Source organism: Myotis davidii, unplaced genomic scaffold, assembly GCF_000327345.1.
Source record: "Myotis davidii unplaced genomic scaffold, ASM32734v1 scaffold554, whole genome shotgun sequence".
NCBI lineage: Eukaryota > Metazoa > Chordata > Mammalia > Chiroptera > Vespertilionidae > Myotis > Myotis davidii.
Genome location: NW_006285312.1, coordinates 899,774 through 912,410, shown reverse-complemented (window position 1 = coordinate 912,410; position 12,637 = coordinate 899,774). Strand labels below are relative to the sequence as shown.

Sequence of the window (12,637 nt, the reverse complement as noted above, 5' to 3'; positions counted from 1 at the left end):
AGCCGCCCCACCCACAGTCCCAGAAACCAGTGACTACGCCTGATTCTGCAGCCCAGGAAAAGGACAAGCTGCCTGCCCACAGTCCCCTACAGTTGCAGCTGGCCCCGGGCAAAGCCAGCCCTGGTCCTGGGTGCCTGCGGCCAGCCAGAGGGAGGAATCCTGGGTCCCGTGAGCAGGGCGAGGCAGAGGCAGTTAGGGGCAATAAGACCAGCAGGGGAGCAGTTAGGGGTGATTAGGCCAGTAGGGGAGCAGTTAGGGCTGATCAGGCAGGCAGGCAGAGGGGCTGGGGATGGTCAGGAGGAGGGAGGGCGGGGCCGAGGCAGAGGTGATTAGGGGCGATCAGGCAGGCAGGCAGTGGTTAGGGGCTTAGGGGTGATCAGGCAGGCGAGCGGTTAGGAGACAGTGGTCTCGGATGGTGAGAGGCAGTCAGACATCCCCTGAGGGGTCCCAGATTGGAGAGGGTGCAGGCCAGGCTGAGGGACACCCCCCTCTTGTGCATGTATTTCGTGCACCAGGCCTCTAGTATAATAATAAAGTGGGTAAACTGCATGGCATGTTACAAGGTAATATGTATTGTGGGGAAGAAAAAGGAAAACAGCAGGGTAAGGAGATGGGTAATGCTAGGGTGGGGACTGTGTTACAATTTGAAATAGCGTGACTTTTGAATAAAGTCTTGTAAGAGGGAAGGGGTTCATCATTTGGATAAAGGACTGTCCCATGCATAGGGACACTCAAAGCCCCTAGGAGACCGAGGTGGCTGGACTTTTCTATTCAAGGATCCCATCCACATTGCAGTTAGTTGTCATGTCTCTTTAGAATCCTCGAGTCTATAATAGTTTCGCAGACTTTCCTCATTTATGATGACCTTTAATTTTGAGTAGCACTGGTTGAGTATTTTGTAGAAATATACTCCCTCCCTCCCAAATTGTGGTCTTCTTGACTTTTTTCTCTGGTTAGATTAGGGTTACAGGTTTCAAGAGAGAGTGCCACAGAGGGATATGTCCTTCTGATCACATGACTCATCTCTGATGATGTCAACCTTGATCACTTGGCCGAGGTAGTGTTAGATGGATGTTGTCTCTAGAAAGTTACTTTCCCTATTTCCACACACTACTCTTTGGACGCTGGCCACTATCACACACAGCCTCCTCTGGGCAACAAGAGATTATGTGGAATTTTCTGTAGGAAGATGGCCTCTTCTGTTGCATTTGTTTATTTCTTATCTTTCTGGGATGGGGCAAAAGTAGAAGCTCGAGACTGGCATAAAAATCTGGGAAAGAAGAAAAGCTTTTGATCCATACCGAAGCTTCCTTTTCTCTTCCATGGTCCTTGGCTGATTCCGGATGGCTTTAATTCTATCTCTAGATGTCATGGGTATCAGAGATGCGATTAACTTTTGTCCTGCGGAAGAAAATAGACAGAGTTTATTCTTTTTCCTTTAACAGAGTAATGACATTTTATATTTATGGTGCTGAAGTTAGAGCATCCTATATAATAAAAGGCTAATATGCAAATTGACCAAACCACAGAATGACTGGTCGCTATGACGCGCACTGACCACCAGGGGGCAGACACTCAATGCAGGAGCTGCCCCTGGTGGTCAGTATACTCCCACAGCGAGAAGCTGGGCAGCGGTAGTGGTGGGAGCCTCTCCTGCCTCTGTGGCAGTGCTAAGGATGTCCGACTGCCTAAGCCATCAGTTGGACATTCACCGAGGGCTCATGGACTGTAAGGGTACAGGCCGGGCTGAGGAACTCCCCCCCTGAACCCCCCTCCCTTGTGCGTGAATTTCATGCAGCAGGCCTCTAGTGTTTTTATAAGAGCACACAGAACGAAGAATGTATGGACTCAATGATCCCAAACATCACAGATAAAAACAAGTGGACAGCAAGCATCTATGTTGAACCTCAAAGCCAGATAAAATGATAGTGTGCATGCAATTCCAGTTCAATGCTTTCCTTTCCATGGCAATAACATCTTGCACCTTAATGTTCCTTACTTTAATATTCTACATCACTTCTCTTGTCCCCCTGACTCCAGGCCCCCTGGACTCCACCTTCTTGCAGTGCCTGACTGTTGTCAGATGCTCTTCCACATGGAATGACTTCCCCACCTTTTCTCCTGATAACTCGTGATCACATTTTGGGTCAGTGTGGCAGATACTGTTGGCGGCCTTCCCCAGAGTCATCTCTCCTTTTTTAATAGAATCCCGATTTTGTTTAGAAATATACCCTCTCCCTCACATGGCCCTGAGCTTCTTCAGGGTGGGACCCATCTCCAGGCACCCGGGACAGGTCCTGATGAGTCCAAGCCCATCCTGAAGGTCCTGTCCCCTTGCAGGTGAGCGATTTAGGCACAGGCATGTGACAAGATGTTGGCCAATGTTCTGTAAGGGGTGGTCTGCAGAGGAGCTTCTTGGCGAAGGTTTTCCTTCTCAAAAAAGCAATGCTCAAAACACAAGGCAAAGACATCTGCTTCTGGAAGTTGTGTCCACATATGACACCTGGAAGTGCTGTCACCATCTTGGAATAGAGAGGGAGCCAGCTGGGGGCCAGCTGGGGCACCAAATGAGGGAGTGAGATGGCTATTGGGTCAAAACCTCTCATTTTATAATGACACTAGAGGCCCAGTCCATGAACTTGTGCACAGTGGGGTCTGGCTGGCCAGCCCCGGTCAGGGCCAATCAGGCCAGGCCAGCCGGGGAAGGGGATTTGGGAGGTTGGCCAGCTCGCCCCGCCCTCTGGTCGAACTCCCAGTCGAGGGGACAATTTGCATATTATACTTTTATTATATAGGATTCTGTAATTGAGAGTCCCTAGGAGAGGGCCACCAAATCACTTGGTCGAAGACGAGGAATTTGTGTTTCTTTCTCAGAGAGAACAAAAGGAGAAGGAGGGAGAAAAAAAAACAGATTCAAGGAGACAGCAGCCTGACAGAAGATGCCCCCGTCTTCATTTAAGGGGCTAAGCCCACACAATGCTTTGGTGTAAGTGGATTTTTTTTCCCTCTTAGAAATCATTGAGAGAGGCTGGACTTTATGCCTCCAGTCTTATGGAATGAAACAGGAATGGCATCTAAATGACCAAACAGCGCTGACCTCCAGAGCAGAGAGGCAGGGAGGTCTCAGCTGAGAACTGGTTTCATGGTGGACTTGACAATAACAGGCATCCTATGTTGCCGAATCCAGGGTGGGGAGGAATTGGACCAAAGCAGAACAGGGTGGTGGTTAAGGTATCAGGCTTGGGAATCAGACAGACCTGCATTTGGGTCCCAGATCTGCAAGATCACTTAACTCCCCTGAGCCTCAGTATCCTCATCAAGCAGATGGAAATGACAAGCATGCCTGCCTTAGAGGTGTGGAGCATGGGGAGAAACTACAACTAAATTCGATGGCTAACAGAAAGGAAGTGTTCAGCAGAGAGCGAGGCCCATGAAATCAGCTTGGTCAAGCTCAACTCCTTTTTAGGTGTTAGATGCTCTCAAAGTGACCCCCTTCCTCAGTCCCGGCATCCTTGGGTCCTCTACCAAATCTTCAACCTACTTGATGTCTTAAAACTAAAAATCCCTGGGGATCACTTGCAAGCTGTCTTTGCTCATTTGCCCCAGCAACTTACTACCTTGAATGTTTTCATGGGAAGTACAAGGCGTGTCCATGTCCACAAGGTCTGGGCTATGATGTGTCTGAGAAAACAATTCCTTCAAAGGTGAAAAGCGTAGCAACTGCTTGGCCTTCCTGTCATTCCGGCGGCTGTAAACCTGAGGCTCTGTCACATCGATGCCAGATACGGACGAGACCACGCCAAAGCTCGAGTTCACCCCCGACTTTGTTGCTGGAACACTCAGATTTGAGGATCGGTGGTTTTGGACCCCAGATGGAACATTCTCAACATTAATGACGATTTCATTCACTTGGTCACCAGACAGCATCTCTCGCCTCCTCCACGCCTACTTCTGCACGGGGGTGGCCTCCCCAGACCTCACGCAGCGGTCACACCCGGCGTTGGTGAGAACCACCAAAAAGCGGGCTAACATCACAGAGGGATGCTCCATTCACACGTTTTAAAAATGCCAGGATGACATTGCCAAAGTCAGCCTCACACAAACCACAGCCCAACGCCCCACATCTACACTGGAGGCGTCTCCTAGGAGGAGGTGTGTTTTCCTGAAGAGTTCTTTCTCGGTAGCTAGGGAGGAAACCAGAAACAGAACCCTTCATTAAAGACAATGGGGTTCTAGAACCACAACTCAGAGGTTCTTCTAAAGGCCTCATGACCAAAGGGCCAGATTTTCTTTTCAATTTGATGCCTCTGGCCTAAAACTCATATTTTATAATCATAATTTTATATGCCTACATAAATCTAGGTGGGTTTATAGTGAAACAATTATTATCTCCTGATCACCTTGAGTGGCCAACGCTGATACTTGTCTGCCTCCCAATACCCATTCTCCACTTTTCTTCTACCAGCAGCAGCCTCCTTTCCTGTGCAAGGACTGTGCTCAGTTAAAATTCTCCCAGCTTCCTTTGTGGCTAAGGGTGGACCCAAGACCCCATTTTGGCCAATGAGACATGTAGCTTCCAGAATGCCTTTTATTTTATTTTATTTTATTTTGTTTGTTAATCCTCACCTGAGGATATTTTTCTATTGGTTTTTAGAGAGAGTGGAAGGGAGAGGGAGAGACAGAAGCATCGATGTGAGAGAGACACATCACTTGGTTGCCTCCTGCACTAACCCCAACCAGGGCCCAGGAAACCTGCAACTGAGGTACGTGCCCTTGACCAGAATCAAACCCAGGACCCTTCAGTCCGTGGGCTGACACTCTATCCACTGAGCCAAGCCAGCTAGGGCAGGATGCCCTTTATCTTTTATTATTAAAACTTTATTGTTGAAAGTATTACATATGTCCTCTTTTTTCCCCATTGACCCAAAAGTTAAAGTCATTCTCTGCTCCAGTGGGAACCAAACGGAGATTGTTTATGTCCCCATGGTTTTCTCTCCCAAGTAGCAATAGCTAACCCTTGTGGAAGATACACACCCTCTTGAGAAGGCTCTTAAGAATGAGGCTAAATTTCTATAATAATAAAAAGCATAATATGCTAATTAGACCAGACGGTGGAACAGTGGAACAACTGTCCGGATGACCTTACAGATGACCTTCTGGAGGAAGCCAGGGCTGCGAGGGCTGAGGCAGCTGCTGGGGCTCTGAGGGTTGAGCCCCTTGCACGAATTTCATGCATCAGGCCTCTAGTTATCATATGAGATGGGGGGCTTGAAGGCGAGAAATACTATAGTGTTAAGTCATGGAACTCCTCAATTTTTGTTGTTAGATAGAGGACGCCATGGGTTTGTTTATTGTTCACAGATTTGCCTCTAGGTTCCAGCATTCCATGGCCTCTCTCCTCTGTTTCTTCATTTTTATTTATTTCTTTTTAAAAAATCCTTTTTATTGATTTCAGAGAGGAAGGGAGAGGGAGATAGAAATATTAATGATGAGAGAGAATCATTGACCAGTTGCCTCCTGCACATACCCCAATTGGGTATGGATCCCATAACCCGGGCATGTGCCCTGACTATGAATCAAAGCATGACCTTCTGGTTCATGGGCTGACACTTAACCACTGAGCAACACTGATTGGGTATTCTTTTTCTTTCTTAGTCTCTGCCTCTGACCAGACCTTTATTGTGACACACAGTGGCCATTGCAAAGCTTCCTGACTGATTTCAAAGCCTTCTGTCTTTCACCAGTCCAACTGCTTCTACACTCCACCACCATTAATACTTATATGATGATTCAGAAAAAAGGTTGATCAATGCGCTGCCAGCTCACCATTAGACCTATTAGCCACAGAATGAACATGTGACCCAATCTTCCTCCCCATGGTAAAAATGATTAGTCCACGTGTGGGCATATGGCCCCAAAAAGTGCTGGACAGAGTCATTTCTCAGCACTGACTTAACAGACCCAGGGAGAAAGAAAGGCTTTCTGATGAGGTTGTTGAGCTGAGGGTGTGTATCTAGCCCTGCTATTGGTCAAGCTCCCTGGCCTGTGGAGAAGTCCAGCACAGGTGAGAAATCGATGGAGGGACAGAGAGTCCAGGTGGCAATGAACCCCTGGCTTCACATGCAGAGACCCTGGTTGCTGTAACTCATTCAACAAATATCTCTGAGCACTAGTCATGTGTCAGGCACTGTACAGGTGCCGGAACGTAATTCTACCTTCAATTCTTTGTTTCCCCCATATCCTTCCCCATGCACAAGCCAATAAGTTCACTTTGGGCCAGTGTGACTTGGGTTTCTGTCACTTGCAACCAGAAGAATCCTAAGGAAGCCACCTTGATAGATAGAAGAGAAAAAATTCTTCATGTCTAAAAGAAACCCCCATTATGATAAATTTAGGAAGTACTGTACTGCTTAGTACCACACTGGAGGCTAAGAAGAAATGGCAATGTCTGCATTTGCTTGAATGGCAATGTCTCGAGGGTTGAATTTTTGGTCACTGTCTTACCTTGGGGTGACTTGTACCAATCACCTCCAGACGGTGAATTTCCATAAGCTGGGCCAGGGCTACTTTCATCCACATAAGCAGGGTTCACTGGAATGAAGAGGCAGGAGACATCACCATTAATCCCACCGCACTAGCTATTACAGAGCAAACAATGGTCAGTAAGACTGAGACCCTGACCTCAAGGTTCTAACAGACTAATGATTAGCACTTGGGTGAAAAATAGGACACAAATTCAAAACCGATGCTATTCAATGCAAACAGCCTTGATTGGTGGTTGTCATTTGACTATAAGTATAGTTAAAAATAATTGTCACACTGAGATCCAGGACATACCTTCACATGAATAACTAAAAAACAAGTTTCCCAAAACAACACTTTGCTTGACTACATAAACAGCATTCTGATATATTCTGATTCTTTTCCATTTCATTTTAAAAAATTAATTTCACAACTTGTTGTTTGAAAAATACTTGTCTAGGAGGGAGGGATGCTAGGTGGAGTACCAAGGGGCTTTAGGGTAGTGAGACTATTCTGTATGATACCATAATGATGGATACATGTTTATTATGCCTTTGTCCAAATCCATTGAATGTATGACACCAAGGGTGAGCACTGATGTAAACTATGGGCTTTGGATGATAATGATGTGTCTCTGTAGGTCCATTGATTGTAACAAATGTACCAACGCTGGAGGGGATCTTGATCATAACACAAGCTACTTATGTGGGGGCTGGGGATATACATGGGCAATTTCTGTTACCTTCCCCTCAATGTTACTGTGAACCTAAAAAATAGTCTTAATTTTTAAAAAAATTTAAGCAAAAAAAATTTATCTAGATGATTCTAGAGGTTTCTTCCTAGCATTTTATGATGGTGCATAAATGAATGTAAAATATGACATGATTTTCCTAGGGACAGAGTCCAGTCTCTGTGTCTTCATGACGGTGTCCCATTTCACCATATTTTGATTCAACCCACGGTAAACATTAAAGGCTCAACACCTCAAAGAGGAAACGGAGCACATTCTGATGGTGACGTGCACAAAATTGCACTGCAGGAGGCTCCAGAACTTGTCGCCAAAGATCCATTCCCAGGTTCGCTACTTATTCGCTGTGTGCCATGCCTCTGGGCATGTGACTTAACCTCTCTGAGCTTCCGTATCTTAGCCTCTAAATCAGACAGAGTATCTTTTATTCATTATTGGCCCATAGGTGTCTTTTTAGACAATTCTTCCTCATTGCCCTTCCCCATGAAATGTTAATACCACAGATAGACTATACATTAGCCTGTATACCTATTCATGTGCAGTATGTGTATCTGTGCTTTATATATAAAAAGAAGGAAGGGTTTTTCATGGCCTTTTAAAATAAAATTTCATCCCTTGGGATTGATTTTGCCCCATTGGCCATGCGTGGCATAACGTTTGGAATAGATTAAACGAATGTTTCTATGCGAACGTGTAACAGTGGGTGTTTGTCATTAGTGCACGGCAATGCACCCACCCCTCCTCTCTGCCCGCTTCCGACTCTTCCCCACCTGCCTCTTCCGGGTGATCAACCCTCCATCGGCTCCAACCAGCACTTGGGTCCCTCATTCTGTTCTTGGCTGAACACCCCCACCTTTTCTTGTCCCCGCGGGCTCTAAATTCCTGTAACATTGACTTAATAAACTGGCTTCCTCTACCAGTAACAAGTACCCAAGCATAACCAATGGACATAAGACACTGGGGGGTAGGGGAGGCCAGGGGATTGTCAAGGGCAGGGGGGGGAAAAAGGACACATATGTAATACCCTTTGTAATACTTTAAGCAATAAAACAATAAAAAAAAGATTTAAAAAAAAGAACTGGTAGAATTTACTTTGCCTCCCAGAGCCAAACCTTTACACAGCAGGTTCTGAAGATGATGTGATTTTTCTCATAGTAATAGTCTGCTTGCTCCTTTTCTTAAGTCTTAATGTGCCGGTGTCACCTACCCACTCAGGCGTTAAGTAACTTGAGGGCAGAGCTGCCTCTTATTCCCTTTGCCTCACAGTAGGTTTCGAATACACAGGTGCTGACTGTCTAAAGCTGGCCACGGGCAGCACACAAACTGAATTTAGCTCACCAGTGATTTTGTTTGCCCAGCTCAGAGTTTTTTACATTTTTATTATTTTTTTTTTGAGCATGTAAAAATCGGGGTGGGGGGAGGAGAGGGGAGGCGTTCACATAAAAACAAAGATTTCTCACTTCTTTAGAAAAATCTGAGGATCTGGCCACACTGAACCCACATTTCCCCGCATAACCGCGAGGCATTAAACCTGGACGTTGGCTACATCACGTACGCACAACTCCTACCTGGCCTGCTCTGATACTTAATGATACTTCTTCTTTAGACACTGAGTTCTCATTCCTTGTAATGTGGGTGCTTGAGTAAAGAGAGATACACCAATTCTTCTATTACTGTAAATCTTCAATGATTGTTGCCCTAAGTCCACTGAATTTTACTTTCTTCCCAGGATATGATCTCATTTTAACAAATGCTTACCATAGCCATTATCAGAGTGGCCATAGGGATTTGCCATCTCCATGGATTCCATTTCAATGTTTTCAGGATATTCTTCATGCTGTCTTGCAAGAAAGCCCAAGGGGCTGACACGCCCATGATGGACTGAAGATGTTCTGCTGAGCACCCTGAAATCCCAACATGACGGATCAACATCCATCCAGTAGCATGGTAAGGACAGTCATCCATTCATCCATTGATCCATTCATCCATCCATCCATGTTACAATTGCCAAATAAATACCAACCATGTATTAGGCATGGGCTGGGAGGTTGAGGACATAAAGATAAAGACTTGGAATATCTACCCTCAGGAACTCCCAATAAAACCCGGTAGAGTGTCTTAGAAACAGCCAAAGGCAATAATAATACAAGTACAGTGGGGCCTTGACTTACGAGTTTAATTCGTTCCGTGATGGAGCTCGTAACTCAAATTACTTGTATGTCAAATCAAAAAGTGAACGAGTGAGACATGTGATGCTGGGCTGATGTGGCATTCACTGTGACGTTCGCTGCGCCAACTAGCGGTGGGGTATCTGAAGCTGGCTCGTAACCCGAATTTTAGCTCGCAACTCAAAGCAAAAAATCGGTCGAGAGACGGCTTGTATCTCGAAAAACTCGTTAGTTGGGACACTCGTAAGTCAAGGCCCCATTGTAGTAATTGTTGAGGATCAGAAAATAGGCCCAAGTAGTTTGGAGGAAGGAGAGAAGAATTCTGGCTGGGAGTTTTGGGGGGAAGGGATAGGAATCTATATCCAAACTGAGGCCAGAAGGATAAATTCATACATAAAGAGTTAAGAGGAGGGAATTTCAAGGATGAAGAACAGCATAAATAAAGGTATGAGGCCAAAAAGTGCTGAATATATAAAGGGAATGGTATGAAAATAAATTAATCTGGCTCGTTTAAATAAATTAACAATGGTTCTCAATTTTATGTGTATACCAATTCCCAGACCCCACCCAGACAATTAAATCAGAAGCTCTGAAAGTTGGACCCAGGCATCTGTATTATTTTTAAAGTTTCCCAGGTGGTCGGGTAATTCTAAGAATCAGCCAACATCAAGAACACTGACCTTAGATTTAAGGTTGAGGTAGAGAAGGGATAAGAGTGGAGAAAGGAGGTCAAGTCTTTGGCTGGCATATTACAATTAGCCCAGGGCATCCTCATTTTAAAATGTCCTCACAGGTGCAGCCTTTCCCCCAAAGGCGATAGGGCCTCATGGAAGATGAGAAGCAAAGGAGTGACAGGGTCAGAAGTGTATTTTGGAATGATGAATCCGGCAGGGAGGACAAGACCAAGGAGGACAATTTGACCTGGTCTTGTTAACCCTACTATTTAGGACAAAGACATTTTGACCCTGGTACATACCCAAATCCCATATCTTTGTTCCTTGAGATAAAACAAGCCATTAGTTTTTGTTGATTTCATAAATATTATTAGTAGAAATAGTACATGCAAAATGAGACTCATATTGATTAGAATTTCACATGGTAAAATTTGTTACCAATTTTTTTTAAACCTCACCCAAGAGTATGTTTTTATTGCTTTCTTTTTTTTGTGTGTGTGTGAGAGGGAGGCAGGGAGAGAGAGAGAGAAAGGAAGAGAGAGAAAGATGAGAGAGAAGCATTGATCTATCAGTTGCCTGCCCCGTATGGGGATTCAACCTGCAACCTAGGTATGTGCCCTGACCAGAATTGAACCACAACCTTTTGGTGTACAGGATCTCACTCCAATCATCTGAGCCACACTGGCTAGGACTTATTATCGATGAAAAAAACCACACACTTACTAAAGACTTACATCTTGTTGGCAACATGGACATTGAAAATTTTAACCCAGGAAGAAATTAGATTTGGTAGAACTAAGTCACTCACACTAGAACTGCATCTAGTAAAATTGGTCAATGACCAAAAATTGAGGGAAGATTACAAGTTTTTTTTAAATGGCTCAGCCATAAAGATAACCAATTGAAGAATTAAATTGAATTCATAGAGTTAGACTTTCAAAAGATTTTCTTTATTGCAATGCATTCCTGTTGATACACTTCGGGTTAAAATGTTTGTGGTCGTAACTATCAAGTCTTTGGCCTGCAAAGTAGCCGGTCGAAACAGGGGGGATCTAAATGTTTTACAGGAATTAGATACTAGGTGGAGCCTGGGGAAGGTGTTATTCAAGCAAGAGCTGCGGAAAGATTATGTTCAGGTAAAGGCTTGAAGCCTCAGGCTGAGAGTCCATGGCCCAGCTAGGGTCTACAGGTAGGTATGAAAGTTTCACCGTAACTTCAGGTCATGAAAACCACAATATGTGTCCCTAACCCAAACAATGCCAACCGAGTTTCATTGATTCAACCCCCACCCCCAGTGGAGGGAGATGCCTGCACTTACCCCCTGGTCATTTCCGGAGTCTTGGAAGAGCCATAATCATGACCATATTCAGCATTTGGGTAATCAGGCTCCCTCCCAAAATTTGGAGAGTTCTGATAGTCCTCAGCTCCAGGATAGTCTGGTTTCTCTAAAAAGTTTGGAGAGTAAGATTGATTCTCAGCACCTGGGTAATCAGGCTCTCCCAGGGTATCTATGGATGGTTTGATCCTGGAACCGGCATATCCTTGATTCCTTCTAAAGCCTGGATAGTCGGAATTGGCTCTGGGGCCAGGATGGGTAGCATTTCCCTGAGCTCCAGGATAGTCTGGTTCTCCCAAGAAGTCAAGATAATCAGGATTTGTTCTGGAGCCCGCATAGTTTTCACTGCCTCTGGAACCTGTAAAGTCAGGATTTCGTGGAGATTCAGAGTAGTCTGGCTCTTTGAATGAGTATGGATGGTACGGATTGCTCCAAGAGGCATCTGGCTTTGCCAGAGACGTGGGATAGTCTGAACTTCTTCTGGAGTCTGCGGAGTATGGATTGCTCCTGGTGCCAGGGTAGTCTGAATTATTCTGAGACCCGGGATAGTCTGGTTCTGCCAGAGACCTGGGATAGCCTGGGTGTCTTCTGGAGCTTGCAGAGTACGGATCATTTCTGATGGCAGGATAGTCTGGATTACTCAAAGATCCAGGGTAATCTGGTTCTTCTAGAGATTGGGGATAGTGTGGACTTGTTCTAAAGTCTTCAGAGTATGGGTTCCCCCTGGTTTTGGAGTAAGCGGAGTTGTTCAGAGAACCTGGATAATCCTGGGTGTTCAAATACCCCTGCATGTGGTTCCGAGACTCTGAATAACCAGGGTAATCCGGCTCTTCCTCATACCCATTATTCCTGTAATAGGCACACATGCTGGGACAGATCCTTTACCATGGAATGTTCAAGTTTTCCAGCATTTGCGCGACTCAGGTATCTTTTTTAAATCTGAAAAACAAAAAGGAAGGAAAAGGTCAGATGTTTTCCTTTCTTCCCTACAGAGATTGCTGGCTAACTCCCAGTATTTGTCCTTCTTTCTTTCATAGTTGGGTACACAGCTGCCCAGAATAAAGTCTACATTTCCCAGCCCCCTGTGCACCCAGCTGTGGCCATTAGTGTGGTCAATGGGATGTGAGCAAAAGCCATCTGTACAACTTTCAGGTTGTGCTGCTAAAAGGAAGGGGTATGCGACCCCTTC

At 45.3% G+C, this 12,637-nt stretch overlaps 1 protein-coding gene across 2 annotated transcripts in view; it reads right to left on the bottom strand.

Annotated features, from left to right (window-relative positions):
• The window catches only part of TMC5 (transmembrane channel like 5), a 45,065-nt gene extending 32,707 nt beyond the window's left edge, over positions 1 to 12,358 (bottom strand). Inside the window, exons 1-4 of one of the 2 annotated variants that reach the window (XM_015558994.1) lie at positions 11,431 to 12,358; positions 9,029 to 9,174; positions 6,505 to 6,591; positions 1,302 to 1,401 (exon numbers count right to left, since the gene is read on the bottom strand). In XM_015558994.1, coding sequence (XP_015414480.1) covers positions 1,302 to 1,401; positions 6,505 to 6,591; positions 9,029 to 9,174; positions 11,431 to 12,314 — 1,217 coding nt within the window. In that variant the 5' untranslated portion in view covers positions 12,315 to 12,358. Of the gene's footprint in view, positions 1 to 1,301; positions 1,402 to 3,617; positions 3,928 to 6,504; positions 6,592 to 9,028; positions 9,175 to 11,430 lie in introns of those variants that run through there. The other variant, XM_006756079.2, reaches the window with a different exon arrangement.
• Between the last annotated feature and the right edge of the window lie 279 nt (positions 12,359 to 12,637).